This window comes from Cephus cinctus, unplaced genomic scaffold (genome assembly GCF_000341935.2).
Source record: "Cephus cinctus unplaced genomic scaffold, Ccin1 Ccin1_scaffold0204, whole genome shotgun sequence".
Lineage (NCBI taxonomy): Eukaryota > Metazoa > Arthropoda > Insecta > Hymenoptera > Cephidae > Cephus > Cephus cinctus.
In genome coordinates, this window is record NW_014332923.1 from 949,792 (window position 1) to 972,794 (window position 23,003).

The 23,003-nt window shown below is 46.4% G+C and overlaps 1 protein-coding gene across 5 annotated transcripts in view; it reads left to right on the top strand.

Moving 5' to 3' along the window:
• Window positions 1–23,003, top strand: part of LOC107264932 (MKL/myocardin-like protein 1) — a 116,367-nt gene that overhangs the window by 46,094 nt on the left and 47,270 nt on the right. The window contains exon 1 of one of the 5 annotated variants that reach the window (XM_025082152.1): window positions 11,133–11,178. The exons of the other annotated variants lie outside the window; for them this stretch is intronic. Within the exon in view, the coding sequence (XP_024937920.1) occupies window positions 11,148–11,178 (31 nt within the window). The 5' untranslated portion in view covers window positions 11,133–11,147. Of the gene's footprint in view, window positions 1–11,132; window positions 11,179–23,003 lie in introns of those variants that run through there. 5 annotated transcript variants of the gene reach the window in all.

Consider the following 23,003-nt stretch of genomic DNA (forward strand, 5'->3'; position numbering starts at 1 on the left):
GGGGGGGGGGGTGATGATGGATATCGAGAAAGGAGCTGTGAGGCCAAACCGTTTCACCGGAATAAATCTGGACCCACTGGGATGCTGTTAGCGTAATAAAAGGGTGCTGGGCGGATCTCGCGATGGCTGATGCTACCAACAGAAAGAAGGGGAATAAATTAAGGAACGGGTTCTCTCTCACCGCAGGACCTCATTACGTCGCAGTTCATTTGTTTCCATTTTAATCTGGACCCGAGGAGAACCAGAACGAGAACCAGGCCTCGGGACACTCCTGACACTTAACTCCTGCCAAACTCCCTGGGTACAGTGTCGTCTTGTCGCGTTAAGAAAATCTTCTCTCGTCGTCAACGGGTTCGCGTTTACTTTTCAGTGATTTTTACAGTCGTCATCTTAAACGGATGCTGGATGTACAGTAAAATCCCGAGTGATCTAATATTCAAATGGAACCCGATACCGCGGTATTCAGACCGTATATATCATGAATCAGTATGAAGACGAAGGGAGGAAAAAGATGGCGGCTTTTATTAGAGATCAGCAACAGCGATGGACATTCGAATGGACACCTCGGTCCAGCCACGTTTTATTGGTCCATTCCCTTTATTACCGTAGAGAGTTCCCTCGGCCACCTTCTCCATCTTCTCCTTCGTTAACGTCATCCCCCCCCCTCTTCCCCTTCATCTTCCTATAGTGTTCATCTCCCTCGAAACCCAACCAGCATCCCAAACTCACTCTCGTCTTATACGGCACAGACTATAGGAAAGAGTCACAGCTGATCTAAGCAACGTACGTCCTCATTAACCTTGCTTTCCTTAATGAGCACGAGAGGGATTACGAGTCGGATGAAAGTGGCACTCTCTCAAGGCGATCTCCGATGCAGCTGTAGCTGCGTACGTGTTTACGTGGAAAAATGTTATATATCATTAGGCTATATACGCCATAAAGAATTTTGTGTAAAAGAGTATAGTATCCCTTTTTAGCCTTTGTCAGTTTTCTCAAGAATGCCAACGTTATTTCCCGTTGGATTTCCATGAATTTTTTTATCTCTTCATTACGTACCAATTGGACCGGTATAGTGTGGGAGGGATGAGGTGCCAGGAGATCATATGATATAGGATATCGTACGGGATCGTAAGGGATCGGTATAGGATATATCGAGCGTGGCTCATAAAATCTCGAAAGAGGCCGATATTCTCCTCGCCTCTATCGCGTATCGTTTCGATAATAAAAAACGGTGCTGGAACGGCTGCGTATACGTGGACAGTCGATATGTATACATAAGGTAGATACAGGCGCGTACGGGGCAAGTGCTGCTCGCTGCAAAGTATTTATTGGAGAGGCCGAATACCGGCAGTAAAATCAAGTGCTCCAGTTAATGGGCCTCGAGCAAACGAACACTTGTATAGTGGAGAAATTACGCTTACGATTTTTACACGCTTGGATTTGCGCATGCGTGTCCGACTCCCGAAAGAGAAGGAATAACCGTGAAGGAAAAATATTTTTGAAAAAATTAATTTTTGAAAATTATACATAATCAAAAAAAGACGTCCGCGGACTCGTATAGCGAACTTATAAGATGGATGGACCAAGTCCTATTTTTTGACGGGTCGTCGCTGACGTCAGTATTTGTATCTAATCATTCTAATTGTGAATAAGAGAGTGAGAGAGATAAACGTATTACAAACGATAGGTTGATTTCGAGGTATGGAAAAGAGGTCCGTTTGCTTTTGCGAATTGCGTATTGCCGTGTTTAATTAACGACTCTCTTTCCTTCTTACGTTCACATACGTTCTTGTTCTCAGGAGCGGGTCTACTCTCTCTCTCTCTCTCTTTCTCTCTTTCCCTCTTTCCTTCGTTCGGTCTACCCATGTCTATCTCGTGTAATTTTGCAACCGGGCGTAATAGTCGGGAGAAAATCGGTAATTAGTCGAGTATTATCCTGGCAGCTTACCAGTGTGGAGGCGCGTGCTGAACGACGCCACAGGCCATTAATGACTCCAGCATGAAGATTGGCATTACCATCGCTTACACCATAGCAAATAATCAAATAGCCAAATAACCACATAACCAAATAGAAGCTAAATAGAAACGAGTGGCTGTGACGTTGTTGTTTTCCTATCAGATTGAATAGGCCTAATACAATAACCTATTACCATTGATTTCCACGATATCATTCACTACTGCTTAGAGATGACTAGTAATCCGGTACACCCCACCACGACTCCCTAGGTCCTTTTTTTCTCATAAAACAGCATCGCGACGCCTACGATCTCGAATCTAATTCGCGCGTTAGTCGCGAGACGGGGAATCGACGTTGCGATACGTCGCCGATCCGGTCGACTACGTCATACAGGTGAATGCGTCGGCGTATCTTAGTCGACAGCTTAACCGCGGTTTGCTGTGTTACGAGTAAGCAGGTATCCTTGCCACTAAGAAAATAACAATATACAGGGTGTCCCGAGACAATTTTTTGGTACTGTAGTCACTTTCGTTTCGGTGGAAAGTATTATTAATTAATTATATCTCACGCGTGATCTACGATTACCCAAAAATATGCTAACCAATCTGATCACGATCAACACTCGTTTTCGGATCTATCTATTTGTCAGAGTAGCCACGGACCAGGTAGACACCCGCTAGATAATTTGCGGAGGCTGCACAGTCAGCGAAGTAGGCAAAGAACCAAGCGAGCAAGGAGCAAGGAAAGTCAGAGCGAGTGAACCGGCAGCAGTTTAGGTGCGGAGGCAGAACTCGTCGTCGTGGACGTCGCTGACGTCGTGGTCTCCTCTCGTGGTGGCTGTGGCGCGCGGCGTGGGCAGTTGCCCTTCCCAACTGGCGATGATCGTGAAGCGGGCCCCTTGGGCCACCTTGGGCCTTGTCGTAGCTCGTGGAGGGATCGCGGGGTCTGTTGCGATCCGTGCTGATCAGTGTTTAATATCGTTCCCGTTTGTGAGGAGTCCGCTGTCTTGGGTGAGTGGGACTGACTGATATGTCGCCGTGAGATTCTACCGCCACCAGTCGCGACCACCGCCATTCATTTTTTTCACCTCGGACACGGGACCGCCGAACCTCTACGTAGACGCAAACGCAATCGCTCAGGGGAAACCTCGATGCAACGGCATTGCGTCGTGACGACCAATCGGATTGCCACGCATGTTACGCTGGTGGGGATATATCACCTGTTGATAAGGTACGGGCCACTAAGATGCTTTCAGACATTTACGTCGGTACGGCCTTTTGTATATTGGATAGATTAGTATTTTATATTTTTTGACATACAATATTCTCATTTGACGTTCATTAGCAATTTTTTGTTTGTCATTTTTGCGAAAAATTTTTTTCCTTTGACATTTTTTTTTGGTTTCAAATATTTATTTATACTGGTGGATTTATTAGTATTTTTTTTTTCCAATTTTTTTTACTATCTGGTTATCATCAAGTTTACGTTTCTTTTTATCGGGATAGCTTATTATCTTGTGTGTATCCTGTTTGTTTTCTTATATGATATTTAACACTTGGCTGCCCTGGTTAAGCTAGTTACTTTTGGCGGAATCTTTTTTTGGCTTATTTCGGCTTATTTTAGCTTGTCTTGTACTCTGAGATTAATTTTTCTTGTGGACAGTGGCAGGTAATTTGGGTCTGTACCTCTTAATTCTCGAGGGCTCTCCGGAAACGGAAGAACGCCCATTGCGTGAGAGATGGTCATTAGATTTGTTAACGTTCATTATGAAATTGTTTTAGCCTCTCTGGAACCCTTGTAGAACGAATTATTCACCACGTGATAACTCCGTTTAGTATAAACTTGTATTCATAGTTAAATCAGTGTACCAAAGTAATGATGACGTAGACATCACAATTTGGTATAAAAAATAATTTCCAAATCAATAAAATTAAATTGATATATAATTGAGTTTGATAGGTTCACGTCAGACATTTTTTCTTATCCTCGGAAAGGAGGGGGGGGGGGATGAACAATGGAAATACTCTTATTCAGTTTATTACTATTGTTTATCTCTTTTTCCTTCTCGTCTTTTTCAGGATCGGCGTTACTTAACCGGCATTTAAGCTGGACAAGCGTGACTTCACGGGACTCGCGACCCTTTTGTTATTCGCGACATTGCAAATATTTTGCAACGCGCCACGACCCGTGACTCCGCAAATATCCACAGGATCCTCCTCCGCTTCTTCGGCCGGGTCCGCTTTTCTCCCTGGGCCCAGTCGTCGAGGCTATCGGTATATCGCTGGCTCAATTGAATTCGGGCCCCAAGCGGAACACAGAGAATTCTCGCGAGTCGCTCGTGCGTATTATTCTTTGAGAGTTAAAGAGCACCGTGCGCATTTATAGATAGGTACGAGATATATTTATCTTTTTTTCTCTCACTTTTTTTAATCTTGTTCTTGATCCTCATGCGAAAAATTGCACACGTATCTCGAGTGCATTCTTAATGCATCAGCAGCAATAGAGGGTACCGTCAAAGATTGGCTAACAATCGAAGAATGTGCATTTTGTACAACCCTGAGAATGAGCGAGGCCCTTTGGGCAGAACGAAGACTCGGGCTCAAGGCCCCTGGGGCCAGTAGTTCCGTACGTATATCCCGTACCATCATAGCGGTATGGGGCGCCGTATCGAAAGTTTAATTTGCACCGGCACGGTAATGGAGGCGTCCGAAATTTAACGGACATCGACATTGTGGGCCCGACGTAGCATTGTGGGCCTTGCAAAAAAAGGGGACTCGGAGCACCTCGCGGGACTTGAGGGCTATCTCGATACTAAGCGATTAGTCCCGTCGCACGAAACCTCACCCGGATCACAGATAAAGTCAATCGCTGTCGCCGTTTGCGATCCTGCCACGCGCGATACGACTGGGACTTAAAAAGACCCCCGTTCAAGGGCCCAAACTTCACATTGGTTCAGCGCCGGCCCACAGAGTTACAAAACTTTTCCAATTCATTCACAATCCTTTTTTTTCGGTAGTTAATCAGCCTGGGCAAAAGAAGAAAGTAGTGCAAAGGGAATTTAAGAGGGCGAAGAAGAAGAGAAAGAAGGAGGTAGAAGAAAAGTGATAGAGAACGAGAAAAATAAAGAGTGCGTCCTCTGCCGACGGTAAATCATCGCGAATGGGAGTGGGAAAGCAGAAGGAAGCACCCTGTAAATTAAAGTGGCTTAAACGAGTGACTTATCGAACGAGTTACGAGGAAGTCTTCGATAAATCAAGTCGCCGCGACAAATTGTATTGAGAATAAATATAAAGTCCCCTACGCGCCGTAGGATGCACGTGCTGTAGTTGCGGAAGAGAAAAAAACACTGGTCTTCCTCCGCTCATAATAATCCTCATTTATGATTGAAACTTTATTAAGCTATAGTACGTGCACTTTTATCAATCCATTATTATTCGATACACCGTGTATAAGAGGACGCGACGGTATTTATACCAAGTAACAGGTGCACTAGTTGTGTATATAGTAGAAAGGTCAGGTTTTAACAGTCAGGGACATATCTTCTTGACTCGTTCGATCTATTCCGTACTAGATGCGCAGTCTGTATACAGACTGCATACAGACTGCATCCTGAGCATATACGTTGGAAGTGCAGGTGCACGTGCGTGGCCTAGCTGAATCCTACTGAATGCTGGATGTGCAAAGGATGACTATAAGAGAGACCGACTGCGTTCTGTCAGCCAGTAGACGAACGGAGGATAGTATAGATGAGTGGTAGCCGAGCAAGGATGAGGCGCGATGAGGAGCGAGGTGGACTATGGTGGAGCTGGAAGGTGAGGTACACAGGGACACATCTGGCCGCGTGGGAAGATCGCGCTCCCATTCCCGGCATCTCCGACTCCAAGAAGTTTCTCTATTTATGCGAAATTGCCGTGAAGTACACCGCTCCGTTTATTTATTATGAAACGCTCGGACGCACGCTAGATCAACCTGTACAGATTAGCCATCCGCGAGCTCACCGATCGCGTTACGCATTCGAAATTTCATTCTTTCTTCCTCGGTCCCAATTTCTTTCTTTTTTTTCTCTCTTTCTTTTCCTACTTACATTTTCAAATTCACATCTGTATACCATATATTGCTCTGTATGCCGGTAGGGTACTTCTTGATCGGTAACGAGAGAACGCATTCTCTTGTATTACCCAGTCCAAACGGTATATCGTGGCATGGACCTTGGATGCTGCGCGAAATTTAGTTCTCCAGCGTGGGATTCGTGGTGAATATTTATTTGCCGAGCGGTTCCGGAATACGTCGCCCACTTGCCGAGTCCTCCTGGAGACTCTTATTTACACCTGTATTGAACAGCATTCGATTTATATCCTGATATCGTGGATACCCCCTTACACGCTCCTTAATCCTGTACACAGTGCGCGAATATTTGACAGTGTTTTATATATGCTTTATCTATTTATTTTATTTGTTGTCTCCTGCCAGACTACGTTCGAACGAGGTATACACGTGTATACTGTATCTGTAAAAATTGATCTGATCCCCAGGAGGATCTCGGTGGATCGTAAGCGCAGGGGGTACAGGGGGTTCAGACGTATCGTATATATTTGTAGACTCGAAAGTGGCAGAGATCGTGACCGAGAGATTCCGTTTGGAGTTGGTGGCGGTGCTTTATGGGCGGCGAGTTCGTCGAAAGCCACAAGAAATCAGGTGATTTAATGGAAACGCGTTCCCACGCATACCTACGCACACGGGTGATGCGCGCACGACTTTTTGCACGGCTTCTTTCCGACCACTACGCACCTCACATACTCACTCATCTCTCTCTGTCTTTCGTATGGGCGCACGAGATCGCCACTATTTTTCTCTCTTTCCTTTTCCACTCTGCCCATTTCTTTCGGTTTCACTCTGTCTCATTCGCTGATCTCTTGGTTTGTGTCTGAGCTACACTTTTCTCTTTGCCACACACCATGTGCCTTTTACCGTTTACCGTTTCCCGTTTGCTCCCGGAGGACTCCTTCCTCTACCAGTATATCACGCGATTCAGAGTATAATGAACCGGGACACCTGCCGGCAGTTGATTAGCTAGTTGATTAATTAGCATAGATCACGGTACGATAGGAGGATCCAGAAGAACGTTGAGGGAATAAGTGAGGGAAAAGGGTTTATGTGTTATTTGTACCTATGTAGGAGGTAAAAGAATGTTGCAAGACCGCAAAAGACTTTCCATCGTGTCGCGTCTGGAAGGCATTGGATTGGCGATCGGCGATCGGCGATCGCGGCTGATCAATAGCTATTGGTCGGCAGCGAACCGTCGTGTCGCCGGCCGCAGAGGCGATGTCGCCAATTTTTTATCGCAAGAGCCAGGACAGTCGCGTGACATTGTGCGTGCCCCCGGCGTTTCTCCTTGGATTTTTCTCTCTTGGGGAATCCTTGCCGATTTTTTGCAACGACGCTTTTGTAAAGTCTCCGCTGCTCCCTGAGAGCCTCGGCGATGGGCTTGTTTACAAACGGGAAACGCCAGTCGCGTTCTATCGAGGAATTAGCGAGGATCCTGAGGCCCCCGTTGGGTCCTGGCGACATAACCCCTGTGGCTGTAGTGAATAGTTGGGAATGGTTAGGTAGCCGATGTGACTACTCGATGGACTATGGCTCCTTGGTATCCGGCCGCTACCTCGGGAACAATAGAGCCGATGCTGGGGCCAGGGCCCCAGTTAATCTACATACGCAAATTCCGACGATAGATCTTGCCAGGTCTACACACACCCTCTGAGCTGTACGTCTTCAACAATGGGGCCTACGGCCCTGCCCGGTTGCCTGAAGGAAGGACAATACCTGGCCTCTGATAGTTATTGTCCTAGTCTCCTTTTCTCCCCTGTGCCAGAGGAGCGAAAGTACAGAAGGATCGTAGCTAGTCAGGACGGTGGTCCGCTAGAAGTCATGTGCTCACTGGACCCGCTAAATAATTGCGACTGCCCATGGCCTAAGCGGCGTGTAAACATGGCTTAAGCTTTGCTCGTATTCCCTTTCTCACGTGACCCCGTCTCTCTGTTATCTCTTCTCTCTTTCTTTGTTATTCGCGAAATCCCACCTAGCACTCGTAGACACTTGCACCTACCTATACCTACTACTCACCCGGACTTCGAGGGGTACGTAAGAAGCGGGCGTAAAGAGGAAGAACCCAGTGGTCCGAAATAGGCGTAAGTAGGCGCGAGTGGTCGGTAGCAGTAGTCGCGTGGAGTGTCGAGAGGACTGCGGAGTGTGCCCCGGTGGTCTCGGGTCGACTTGCTTCCAGGGAAGGTGTCTGCCGTCGAGTCAGGTTTTCCCGGAGAAGGCTCGACGACCTTTGAGGTCGATGCACCGGCGTCAAAACACGTCAGAGGACGGTTCTCACCGTCTAGCCACCCCCGGGGACGGTGGGGAGCGTTCGCTCGTGGAGGTGGTTCACGGCGGAGCAGGAGGTGCGCACGGGCAGGAGGGAAGGAAAAGAGGGTCGCGGTGCGCTCTTGGATTCTTGGAAGCCGTGGAAGGCGCAGCGCTGTCTGGCCGATCCCGACCTGTCTGTTTCCGGCGAGTCGGGTAGCGCAAATACTGGCGAAGGAAGAGGACGACGACGAAGACGATGTCGAGCACCACGAGCACCAGGAGGATGAGTGTGTTGAGAAAGCCAACCGGCGAGTCGAGAAGGAGAGGAAGAAAAGGGCGATACGGTAGAAGAAGACGAGGAGGAGAATGAGGGAGGCGCGGGTATATCGAAGAGGAGGATAAGGAGGATAAGGAGGATGAGAAGGAGTAAAACCGGGCCCGGCGCGCGCGTTCCTTCGCGACCACGGCAAGGTAACCGGAGATACCTGTATAAAAGGCCCGCGAAGCGGCTTCTAAGTAGCTACGTGATCAGCGATAATAACGCGACGGAAACGTGGAAGATCGCCCCTTGGCGTTGTTGTGCTACCACGTCGGGACGCTTAGAAGCGACGCTGCATCAAGCCCTGAGCCGCCATCCCCTTTCGATTCCATTTGCTTTCCCAGAACGCGAGCCCTTTGCCACCTTCACCAAGTTCTCTCTTATACTCCTTATTCATGATCCGTCCAGTTCCTGTAAAGCAAGCGCGGTCCTTGGGTTATTTCCACTTTAGCCTCCGTCCACTTTATTACGTCTTCGTTTCTCGGTTCACGGAGATTTTAATTACTGGTAGGTCCCCGAGAGTCATCAAGAGCTAAAAGTAGTTATTAATTTGGACAAGTCCTTAATTTAGAAAGGCGTCTAGGGACTCGTGTCTTTTATTTGCTTGCTGCTTCTAATGGGCGAGGAGGGTACGCTAGGCGTGGCCACTGGGATCTACTTCGATTAGTGCCCGCAGTGTATTTTCGAGAGGGTGGAGAAAGCTGGAAGCTGTAGAGATGAAAGAGACGGAGGACGAGAGGGTCTTAAGGAAAAACAAGGTTAGAACAGATATCTGTGTTTGGGCGGCAAATAGCCAGTGCCAAGCGGCGAGGCTGCAGCGCCGCAGGAGTCGCGGCTGATTTACTCCGGAGAACGTGGGACTTTGTCAAGTCAGTGCCGTTGCTAATGACACGAGGCTTAATTGGCCCCGTTACCGTCGTACGCGAAAATAGAAGAAGCGCCCGTCCTCGAGTTTACTTGCCTATCTCTGTCCCGACCGCACGCAAAGTATACCGCAAGTTAATCGAGCGCTTTATTGACCCCAGCGTACAATCTCAATAACAGTATAAACTTTTCTCATAGTACCAAAGAGTCGCTGGCATAGAGACTCGTCCAGGATACCCGAAGGACCGAGATGAGAATCACCAGGGAATATCGACCGACTTAAACCGTGATTTTGCTCGTTGAGCCGTCGGATCGAAGCTGGCGGTCCGGGGATTCCAGGAGCATCCATCAGGCCTCGTCAAACCAGCCGACGCATCAGCGGATCGGCATTCGTTGGTCGCGAGGGATGGAGAGAGAGAGGAGAAAAGAGAGTCTAGGCGGAACAAGAGAGACAAAGAGACACAGGGGGAAAAGAAAGAGAAGAAGAAAGGGCCGGTGGGGATAAAGGAGAAAACCTGGAGGCGGGTTCCCTCCTTCAAGATCCCGGAGATCCTGAAGGGAACGAGGATAAGGACGAGGACGCAGTGCTCTCACGCACACGCGACGACATGGTCCTTGCCTTCGTCGGCTTCTTGCCAGTTAAAAATACGCCGGCACAATCAGCTGACAGATCGGCCACGACGCAGTAAATATTATCATCGAGTGCCGTCGCGCTTCGGCCCTCTTGATTCCTGGGGCCTTTGGGACGCACCTTGTCGAAACTGGGATGCCGGTATACGCGTGGGCGCTTGTAGATATCAGTAACGGATGTGACGTATTAGAAGTGTCCTTCTGTTTGCTAATCGACAGGGTGCGGCGCACTTTCGAGCTGCGATTTACTTTTTCTTTTTATTCATCTTCTTCTCTTTCTATCTCTACCATCTTCATCGCTGTCTCATCCTTTTCTTATGCTCCCTTCCCACCTCCGTTCTTCCACGGTTTCTCACATCGACCAACGCAGCACGGCTGCTCCCGGGGAGAGATGCGTTTACGCACGCTCCCTTATATATACCACCAGGATAACTATGATAGCTGTAATTGTGCTAACTGCTTGATGGGGCCGGTAAATGGATGATAATTGTGCTAAAGCGTAGCGAGTCTACAGGTGCTCCATCATTCGACCTGCCTCTTCCTCTCGATAACGATTCTTGCTCTCTCACGAATTAAATGATTCAAACGATTCGGTATAACCAGCGTCGAAGAACACAATCGATACGTGTGCCCGAGTGATTTGATTTGACCTCCATAGCGAACGCGTTAGGTTGTATACTATTTTTATGCAATCGAACAAAAAAAAAGTTATGCACATACAATGATTTTCCGGATGATCATCAGAGATACCATCTTCAACACGGGATTCCAATTTGTTATAAAGAGTGAGAGAGAGAGAGGGAGGGAGGGAGCAAGAATGGCGAGAAATGTTATAAGGAAGGAAGGAAGGAAAGAGTGCAAGAACCGAGCCGTGGATTGAAAGAAAAGAGAAAGAGACGATTGGAGGAATGAGGTACAAGGATCCAGAGTGATCTCCCAGAGCTGGTCCAGACTGCATAGCACTGAAGTTAGTTGTCTCTCGAGGCACGTCGTGAACGGCTACCAGGAATCGACCGGACTACCTCGATGACTCGTCCCGTCCTCGTATCGATACTCGGTAACCCTCTGACTCTCTTGATCCTCTTGATTCTCTTGACTCTTTGTAGTTTCTCAGCCTCCCTTGTCTTCCCTCGTACCTTCCCCCCCATACCTTCCTCCTGAGAAGCCAATGTCGTTAGTTTTGACATGTTCCCGATGGCCGCCGGCCTCTTTACCACGGTAGGATCGATCGTCCCTTCTATCTTTACTACCTTCTCTTTGCTGTCTTCGGTATCTTGAACTCTCGCTGTGTCTCTCTTTAAAAGCCACCCTTACGTAACTCAAAAGCAGCGACCACTACCTTACAGAAGAACTAGTATTCTCCGTCTCCATTAAGCTGCGGAATAAATATCTCTTTCTCTTGGCTCTGGCTTCTTTTCTTTCGCGGGAAGATAGCGATAGCGAGAAGAACTGTGGAACCGATAAATGAATAATAAGACAGGTCCTGGGAGGCTGACAGGACACGAGAGATATAAGGACAGGGCGTGACGGGGAGTGGCCTGTTCCTCGTGCTACCAAGGAACCAGATTCTCCAACCTTGAACCCAATGCACACCTTGGTCTCTTGGTGTCTCTCCTGGTTTCGCGTAAAGGCCTATGATTTTTACATTTTTTTTTCTTTCTTTGTTCATTTACGTCACCCTATATAATGTTCTCGAGTAACCCTTCGATAGTTGTTCACGGTATCTTATCCCCAGTCTATAGATTCACTCCGTGAGAGCATTACGTGTTACTCGGTGTATACGGTATCTAGCTACTCCTGGAGTTCCTGACCACCCGGTAGATCGGATCGACGTGTATTGCCCGTCGATCCGAGCTGTCCAGAGGATCGTAAATTCAACGGGGGCGCCTTTTTATCTGCTATAACGACGAAGATCCCTGGGCTGGGTCTACGTTCTATCGAGTTTCACTTGCAAATCGATTCCTAAACTCCAGAACCTTCGCGATCCACCTTCTCAACCTTCTCAACCTTCGTCCACCTTCGTCCACCCTGTTGTCGACTTCTGGTGAAAGATAGACAAGGATAGCTATACCGTAAAGGCAGAATCAAAGGAGAGAGCGAAAAAGTCCACGTTTCTATATGCTATCGCGAGCCTCATGTTTGTCCTCTGCACACGTGCCTCATACTCCGTGCTATCGTGTTTCAGGCGAGTCCTCATGTTTTATCTGACGTTCGTTATGCTGCCTACGGTTGGCCGCTCGGCATACGTCGCGACATTGTACTTTGTTCAGGATGCTTTACTGCCTTTCGGTAACGCTACCTTAGCCTTTTGATATAGCATCGTCGTCGGGCAGTCTTCCTTCTACCGGGCTTTCGCATAATCTTCATCGGGTCTTTTATCTCCTCTCGTACCTATGTCGAAGACATCAGTTACATAGCGCACGAACGTATATTCGGATCAGTCGATCAGGACTATCCGTTGACCGATCTTCTTAGGTATTACGGTTGTCCTTTTTTTCATTCACTTATATCGTGGATCGCAGATCCTCTTGTATTCCAAAATATTGTATCACTCTACGTGCTCAGGGACCTTTGACTATTCATTAGGAATTCTTGGCCGGTCACGACGAGCCACTCGAGTATTATACGCTAATTAAAGGGGACGCTTCTTGCGCGACCGCGCATTGCTGCGCATTGCTGTAGCGCAGTGCTACGCCGTATCGAGTAATTCCAGCTGTTGTTGCGCGACCATAAAGCACCGGCGAGTGCCGGTTTCCTGTCATCGGTAAGCCTTATCCTCTGTCTATTCCACTCTTTTATTCTTTCTTTCTTTTTCATTCTCTCCTTTCGAGACATCACGATATACAGAGTCCCTCTCCGCCATTATCCGTGACCTCAAGCTCCGCCGTGGTCGTCACGTACTTTCCTACGAGACTTTTCCATCCAGCCCGGAAGAACCCGAGGATTTTTCAAGACTGAAGGATATCACCGTCCAGAAAGTCATATGGTTACAGCGCAGCATCCAAATCTTGAAAATTCATACATCTTAAGTGTATACTCCCTAAAGGTGGTTGCTATATGTATATTCATCTACCTGAATCTCCCGATGGACTTTTACGGGGAAGCTCCCGGAGACGTCTAATTGCCACTGGCGGAGTACTTGGACCAGGATGAGTTAGTCACACTCGGATAGGAGACGATCTCGGTTCGTGCTGAGAATCTGAGAATGATTGATAGCGCATGAGACTGGAGGAGATGCTTGGTTCCTCGAGTACAGACTCCTGGTGAGCGTACGTCTTCGTCTTCCTCAACTTGAATATTACCTCTCCCTACACTAATAATCTCACGAGCTTCGGGCTTCATTCTCCCCCGCACTCTTTGATTTTCATTTTTTCTTTTATTTTTTAAACTCTACCTTGAAGAAGATGCATAGTGATTAATGCCACCACTACCGGGGCTACACAAGTTCGCCCGGGGCCACCGTAGACACGCGTATGATGAACGAGGCGTCCTCCATAGGTGCCCGAGACGTCGTTTTCTAACTCATCGATTCTAACCTTATTCGCAAGAATTTCCAAACGAGTTCCTTGAGAATTAGTCAAGGTTAGTCAAGGCTACCGAGCCTTCGGTTCTCTTCGCGTATCAGGATGTAAGAGCGCCAAGAGGAGCGAGAAGTAAAATCGCAAAAGATAGAGCGCCGAGAGGAGAGGGAGAGGACCGAGCATGTGGGTCAAGCAAGGGAACGCGAACCGTCGGCGTCGGCGTCGGCGTCGCTCGGGGCGTTTTTCGCCCGAGTGCCGGAGCTCCAGAGTTTTATATCCTGCCGACGCTATAAAGCCCTTAGCCTTTTCACGGCTTCTGTGCCGCTTTGCAATTTTGAGATACCGTAATTTACATGCTTGGTTTAAATATATATCTTTTTTAAGTCGACCTCCGATTACGTCGCTGACATTTATCGATCGATATACCGGATCTATAACTATCGATCGAACTCTATACGATATATCGTACATCGATACGTAAATGTATCTTATAATTCTATCGACGTGGTCCTTGCTCGATCATTGAATTTTCGTCGCGCTCAGTTTTCAAGTCGAACTTTCGACCTGCTCTGCCGACCCGCTCTCGAGGACTCGTTAGGTGGGTCAGCCTCTCTCTGTGACTGCGTCTCCGACTCTCGGTGTGTTCCTCACGGTGAGTCATTCAGGCCCGGGGCATTACGGGCTGGCGCCATGCTTGCGCAATACGCGTACGCGGCACCCTCGGCGCAACATAAAATATCGCGTATGAGCAAACATCTTCGATTCGATTCGACTTGACTTTGCTTGACTTGACTTAAGCATCCATCCACTCATATATATATACGTGCTTCCACTCTACGCAATATCTACGTATTGATGCTGGATGCCGAGTTACCTGGACCCGTGACACACGCCTTACGTGTTACTGCGAGTGCGTATCTCCCTGTAGGTGGTCAACTTGCTCTCACGTACACCACCAACGATATATCTTTCAAATATCTCATACCCGACGCCGAATCACTTGCTTGCTCAATTTTCTCACGATATTTCACTCTCTCCTATCGTCAGACGAGTGACTCGTGAATCACATAGTATCGTCATTTTCACGGTTATCGAGTAGGAGGTAGCACAGATTCTTGGCGATATTTTCAAATGATTATTGTTATTGTTAAGAGAATCTTGTGAATATGACACATATGAGCTATTTGAAACATACGAGGCTCTGGAGGCACACGTCGCTCGTGACTCCCACGTCATGTAGGAGCTCCGTGAGATTTCGAGAGCCACGCGAGCGGTGAGAGTGGACTCTCTTGATACGCGAGAGAGTGAGTGAGAGGGGTGGGGGGGTGGAAAGAGAGTACGGAGGTGGGACGAAGAGAGGAGAGAAGGCCACGCAGAGAAAATAATATGTAATCGTTTGGTATATAATGAGGTTAGACGCAAGTCTTTACTGAGATCGAGCCAAGCCTTTTCTTAATCTTCTTGAATCGGCCTTCCTTCCGTTCCTTCAATTTCTTCACCAACTTCGCTTACCTTCTGAAACGTGGTCGAGGCACCGGACGTGCGTGCCTCTTCATGCAAAACATATGAGAGGCATCTGTTTAGTTTGCCCGTCCAAATCTTTGAGTTCACTTTGATTTCCCACGTGTAATTTACTTAAGCGATCGATATCCTCAGATTCCGATGGACGATCGATGTCAACGACGACTCGTAGAAGTATCCGAGTGCCATTGAAGATCCTAGGTAAAAGTGAGGAAGCGTCGAGCAGTGAGGATTTTTTGCGCTTTAGTGGGAATTTATCGCGTCGGTAGCAGCAGCCACAATATATTTATAACGAGCGCTGGGCTGTATAACGTATGGCGTGCCGAGAGTATCGGCTAGCAATGAACTTAGAGGCGCCTCCAAGAATAATCACTATCGCCAGGACGAGGTATCCTACTCCGGGCCCTTCTTGATATCCTCTTCGGTGCCCTAGCACCGGCCAGGAGTCTATCGCGAATTGGAACAAGCGGAAGTCATCCGTGTCTTTGGGTAATAGTCGAGCCGGACCACGCAAAGCGGAGTATCAGAGATGACGAGGAATCGAGCCAGGCTGCTTCCTCGTGGATATTCGTAAGAAGTAGATCAGTTCTTGAAGACATTATCACTGTCAGGAACTGAAGGATCTCGCGAATCGTTCGAGTCTCTCGCTGGGCCCGTGAAAGATCTTGGGGTCTGCCGCGGTCGCAGGCACTCGCAGGCCTGGCAAAACAAAAGAAAAAAGGCCCCAGGGTGGCGATCAGGGACTATGGGCACTCGGAGATGCTCATAAATCTTGTCCTAACGCTCGGTTTATTACTCGTAATCAAGCAGCCATGAATTCTGCTGAAATCACCTACGTTATAGGGCCCTCTGCCTTCTACTTATCCACGGGTGCGCTCACCAACCCCCTGGAGACGTCGAACGATTCGCATCCTCTTACTTCGGCATTGACGTTGTCTTAGAGCGATCGGCTCTGTTTTGCTCCGCGATCATTTTCGCTCAGATCAAACCTTGCTCCGAGTTGAACTTAAGGTATACCTTTTTTTCAGTCCGTATTCCAAATTGTGATTGTTATTTTCTTTTTTTTTTTCTTCTTCTTCTCATTCCGATATAAGTTGCCCTAGCACACGGATCCGTTTATTTTCATAGCGTCGGAATTTCCTAACTGCGTGCTAGACGGTCAACCACCTTCACTTTGGCCATATTTATTATTCGTTCTAGCTGACTGACTGGCTGGATCGAAGAGGGAGTTACCTTTTGGTAGATACATAAGCACGAGGGACCGTGGTAGGATTTTGATCGGCCAATTTTAATTGGCCGCGAGCTCGCGACCTCTGTCCCGATCCAGATTCCGTAACGGGTAAAGGCACCTTGCGCAATAACGCCTATTTAATAATCGCGCGTGATGTATAATGCCTATTAATCTAGGAGCCCTCAAAGGGGCCGCTCTCGACTTTCCCTCGGCGCGATAATACCCGAAAGAGTAAAAGAACAAGGATCCAAGTCAGCCAGTCAACCAGTCAGCCACCTTTATACCTTATGATCGCGGCAGCTGCTCCAACGCTCTTCCTTACCGTCTCGCCTTATTCTTACGTTGGAATCGTTACCGAGACCTGATCGAATCGTAACCCCATTCTTGATAATTTTTTTCTGTAAGACGCTCATATGTCGCTTTTATACGAGCCTGATTCGCCTTGGAATCGATGATTAACGTGGAATTAATTGGACCCTCTGAAGTCTCCAACTGTACGAATCTTATTACGAGAAATGCCAACAGTTATTATTGAATCGATTTAATGCTCCTTCTTCTTGTAATTCTTTTTTTTATATTCATTTCTGGTGCATTTGGTTGGTACCTATTGGCGGATGCTTGTGGTAGGGGGGTTGGATGAAGGCAACAATTGTAAAGATTAAAATAATTGTCAGCTGTCACATACGTCGTGACCCCGTCTCTCTTCTTCGTTTGCTTTTAAAATCTTTCATTCCCATTCTTATTCTCATTCTCTTTATGCCTTTCGCTGGTTTCAACTCCCTCTTTGACTCTCTCGTAAAGTGAGTCCTATGGAATAATTTGTATATTTATCAGCGACAAGATCATCAGGCCCAACAGTATAATCAAAAGGCCCAAAGTGACTGGTTGCTTCCAGCACGAAGGCTTCTCTCGCCTCTGAACTCTGACATCCTTGCTAAACTTGCGAACGTAGGTTCGCGTGACTCCTGTCAAGTGAGTCAACAGTGGAGAACCCGTACGGTCCATGAGAATGGGTCAAAGAGAGAGAGAAAGAGAGAGAGAGAAGAAATGTATCGCATAAAAGAGAAACAAGAAAAAACAAAATATTACAGTGAGTTTGTCAGGTCATGGCGTAGCCATTCTCTCCGAGCAAAGCATATACGTCTCATTGCATAAACATATCTATTTGAAATACACCATTTGAATTTCCCGCGTTGAATCAACCATACATAAGTAACCGTAACAATTGGATAAATTCCAAAAAAATTGTTAAATCACCATAAAATTAATTACCGTTAAAATTATACGGTAATAACATTTTTCATAGTAGCGAGCAAAAAAGAATACGGATACCTTATTCTTATTATGTATCTATACTCGATGCGTGACCGGCGAGTCACGATCGTTCAGTTCCGGCGACGTGACTCGGTCTGCCGTAGCGACTTTCCTCTCTCTCTCTCTTTCTCTCCGTCATTCTTATATCGTCCATCCTTCTGCCCCCGTCGCAAATTCATATATACACATGTATATTATTTCATTGGAAATGCGTAACGCATGCACATATCACGCGTTACCGATCGGTCAGAAGTCCTGATGGCTGCCCTATTGTGGCCTCTTTATCAATGCGAATCACGCGTGCAAACTTACCGACGCCGATTTATTCAAGCTAATGGGTTAATATCACCGTCCCGTCGTGCCGTCGGCATACTACCAATGCAGGCGACTGCATCGAGACTGCACTTTAACATTTGAAAATGCAAGGGATTAACATTCGATTATAAGATCGAAATTCCCGTCTCTTCTTTAATACAGAAATAGAATTTCCTCATGGGGCAGTGTCGTGAGAAAAGTCATAAACGGTTGGTATACGTGGGTCTCTATATACACACCTATATCTTTTTATACGAAGGACACATCCTCTCGTCTTTATCATTCTTATCCATGTCTCTCTCCTTCCCTCTCTCTCTCTCTCTCTCTAGCTCACTCGTTGACTCCTCGTCCAACACATGCCGCTCCTTCGGTAAGTCGTCGAGTTTTTGCGGCCTCCTGGGACTTGACAAAGGTCAGGCCGATATTAATCAAATAGTCTAATACCGGTGCCCTCGGCGGCCGTTGCAAAAAGTTTCCTCGCGATACGATCGGCACTATGTTATAGCTCGGATTGATTGATCTCTCGCGTCGACGTTTTCGTAGTTATCCGTAGAAATGACGTTGTGCAACGACATGATGCCCAATCGGAATAGGCCCAACGGGCCCATCGTCGTATAAAGAAGAATCCTAAAGACTCAAGTCAGTCCCGAATCAATTGAATCGCCAAAAGTCGAGGTTCGTCGGATCGGTATGATATATAATAATAAGGTACGAAACTCATATCTGTGAATTCGATATAAATTTTATCGATCTTGAATAATTTTTTAAATGTCAAAAATATTAAATTTCACGAGATTAAAGTCTCGTTTGAATATCGTTTGTCGTTGGACATAATAGCGGGGCCCTTATGGTTCCGGACCATTATTTCTAACTGGCTGATTAATATACGAGCCAACAGGAACATCACCTGGTCGGGTGAATCTGGGGTCAGAAGACTCCCACGAGTGCGTAAGCCTGGTACGCTATGGTCAGGCCCATAATACGCACGTACAGCACGCACTTTCTTCCTACTCCTATATCAAATGGAATGGAGCAGGTATATACATATATATACGTATCTATTGTGTCCTAGAAGCTGCGTAATAACGCTTTGATGATCTCGTGGAAGTAAACAAGACTCGAATGTAATATGGCCCAATTTTGAAGTAGTCCATATAAATGACGTAGGTGGTTAATTCGTGGGCCCAGGACGTTCTTCGGGAATATTGGGACCCGTCGGATTCACCGTGTGTATTGTATACGCTTGGTACAGGCGTTGCAACATTCAAGAGTGGCCTGACGAATGAGAGAGTAATGTAAACGAAGAAGAATCCGAGAGAAAGTGAGAGAGAATTATCGAGTTATGGCAGTTGGTAAGCCTGCCTTAGTATATACCTATCGGTATATACCATAGCCATGGTGCTCAGGCATGATTAAGGTAACGGTAGGCATCGATCGTTAGATCGTAGGATACGGCTGCCCTATTGACGGCCGATATTTAATTAGGAGCAACAATAAATAATTTAGTGTAATTTGGCATTGTTCGACTTGCCGGGTCCGACGTGACGGACAAAAGGCCCTTGAGGCCCCCGATACGCATATGACTATTGGTAGCCGAACTTTTTTTCTTGTGTATCCCGAGAGAACGCACGATCCGCCACTAACGAGCTGCTAACGAGGATTTTCTTCTTTTATTATTTTCTTTATTTTAATTTTATTTTTTTCTATTATTTATCTCTCCCGCGTCTTCGGGACCCTTCGCTGCTTATAAAACTCTTTATATCCTCTAAAGCGTTATTTTCTTGTACTTTGAATTATTTGTGCTTTACGCGTTGCGAAACTACCGAAAAAATGAGCCTGTTTTTCACGAGACGCACTTAACACGTAATTATCAGTTAACTTACTGACCTCGAAGTCGATCCGTGGGCGAACAGCCAATGAATGTCGAATTCTGAATTGTCAATAATGATATCGACATCCTTGCGTAACCTGTCGCCTGCACATACGTTTACGAATTTCTCACGTACGTATGAAATATATCGACGGGATCATTCTAAGAGCGAGATCAAAGACGAAGACGAAGGGATACCCTTTCGATGATTCCAAGGCATTAATTGCGCCTCGTTATGCCTCCAAAGCAAGAAGCGCAGAGCCCATTGAGATCCACCGTGAAAGTCATTAATTTCCAAACACAATTCAATGATCGAGCAGCCGCGCATAATAAATACGCTATCGACTTCTCGGCAGTCGCCACACGTGAATCCGATATAATAGCGTCTTGTCCATGTCTAAAGGTCAACCCTGCCTATTCCCGAAGCCAGCCTCCAATCGACTAATGATACCAAATGCCAATATAAAATGGGATACACTCGACTAGCGATGGCTTTGATCGAATTCAATTACCATCTCCCACTCCCACTCCCACCACTCTGTCTCAGTCCATCCCTATTCATCTCTCTATTCTCAATATCGTCCCACCTCCATCCCTTCGATCGTTGACTAAATAAAAAAAAAAAAGATCCAAACACCCAAAGACAGATCGAAGACTCGAGTGTGATAATTTTTTAATCGACACTCTTGATAACGATTAATTCATTTTTCGATCAAAAAAATTGTCAACTCGCTCTTTTTGAAATTTGCTCAAACTCGAGCACGGTTCGAATATCAGCTGCTTAGGTAGATTATATATCGGTCCGTGTCCACCGAGCGCTTAGAATATACATATATATCGTATATTAATTAGAAAGATTTATGATCCGATGGCGTCGTGACACTCTTTGACGGGCCGACGGTTACCACGTCGGGTCACCGCATGTCTGATCTATAATACGTATAACGTTCCTCACGTGGTAACCCATAAGCACGCCTCCTAACTGCTCTGCCTATATTGAGATCTCTCTATCTCTTAAATCTACATTTGAGAAAGCCACCAAAACATTTCCACTCCCCCTGCCTCACCCATACGGATTTGTCCTTTTCGTCTTTGCCTGGACCGCACAGCATCCTTGAATGACGAGTAGGTCGAAGTATTTGGTATATGGAAAATTTTTGGATAATATCGAACTCGATTTTATCCTGTAACTTTTCCTAATGACACTTATTCCTGCTTCTACCTCCTCGGTTGCTCGCGCGATAGAAGCGTCTTTGGAGATAAAACGGTACGAGCAATAAAACTAGAACGTCAGGCGGAAACCTTTCGAATTCTGAGATGAATGATTACGAATGAGTCTGTATTGCTTTAGGTTGAGGACAAGTTTGGATCTTGGTGTATAATGAGCGCTGTACCAAACGTTAAAAAGAATGTGCTTACAACATAGAGTGTATTTACGGTCGCGTACACACTGTCTTAAAAATCGTGTATCTACCTTTAAAGAAAATTTATGTATTTTACATTACGTTTATCCAGCATCCATTGGTCCAGTAATGATCTCGACGCTTAGATGCGCGAGTCAAGGTCAATTTTCCTTGATTCTGATTGCAACAAATTAGGGCGATCCCTGGGGTTCGGATACTTGTGAACGGAGCCTTAAGCCATTTTTCAAGAAGCCAATGCGTAGAGAGAGATTAAGGGAAGTCGGAGATATCCTCCATAGGTTTGTCCTCCGAGCAGGTGATCACAGATTAAGACACGGAGTACGTTTATGTTTTATGACAAATGTAATCTTCGGTGTGACAGCTCAATCAGTAGGCCTTCAGGGGTAAACAGTGAACAGTGAATAGGAAGCAAAGCCCGGGGACTGAGGCTCCACTTAAATCTTTTGACTGGTAGTAATGTCTGTAGCTGCTTACTATATACACACGTATGTATATAGCTGTGAAGCATGAAGTTACAGGCAGATGGATGCCAGGAGGTAGGAGACTGGAGACACCTGGACCAAGTTGACTGATAGGGAATCAATCGCGTGCGCGATTCGTGCTCTTCTTGAGAAATAAGATAGTCGGGGATTGATCTTTTTCAGAGGGAGAGAGAGAGAGAGAGAGAGACTCTCTCTAAGTTTCACCGTTAAGAACTTACCAACGTAGATATCGTTATGATTAGAAATGATCAGACACTTGTCACAGTAGTACCGGTACTCACTGGATGCTGGTTCCTGATGTTTAGTCGATACTTATTGGTTGGTCCTTTACGTTGATTAACTGATAATGATATAAATGGTTGCTACATACTCGTATCCCTTTATGAGCCTGTATTGTTACCTGTGTTTATCATCTGGTGCTATACTTTATTCTTGCTACTTTGGTGTCTTATATCTTATTTTAGTTCGGTAGTAGCATTTTCCTGTTAAAGCATTGAGTGACATTGCTACTGGTTATTTTTCTCTATTTTTCACTCGTATGCACTTACATTGTTCGTCTTTAAATTTTTTAAAAACGAGAACCTCGCGTCTCGAACTGGAGGCTGCTGGCTAGAAGGGATGATGAGAAAATGAATAAGATGAGGAGTGAGATGTATAGTAGAGGAAATGGCAAAACCGCCAAGGTATACAGAGACGCGACCGCACGATTACATTATTACGCGATTACGCGATTACGCTATTAGACTATTGCACGATCGCGCTATGGAAACTTACGTAGTGAGTTCGCGCGAATGGATCCTTCTGTCATTCCTATGTAGAACTTTGTGCAAATTTTACTTTGCAAGACGGAGTAGTAAGAATCATAGAACAGACTTAAAGGTGGTCACTGGTATCGCATGTGCGTGATACGGTAGAAATACACGAGAGAGAGAGAGTGAGAGAGAGAGAGTGAGAGAGAGAGGAGGGGGTCGATCTAATCAGCTCTTAAGTAAATCTTAAATCCCTATTAATTCACGTAACCTTTTAGACATTGGGCTTTGGTGGTCCAGCTCGTCGTGCTCAGATTTCTCTGAAGGTGAGATCTTAAGGCCCCGGCAGGCCTATGAGATCTCTGATCGTTAGTTATAGCTACCTTTTCGGCTGTTTTCAACCGACCGCTCTCATTATTTCTCATGAGAAAGATTACATATATGTATATACTATA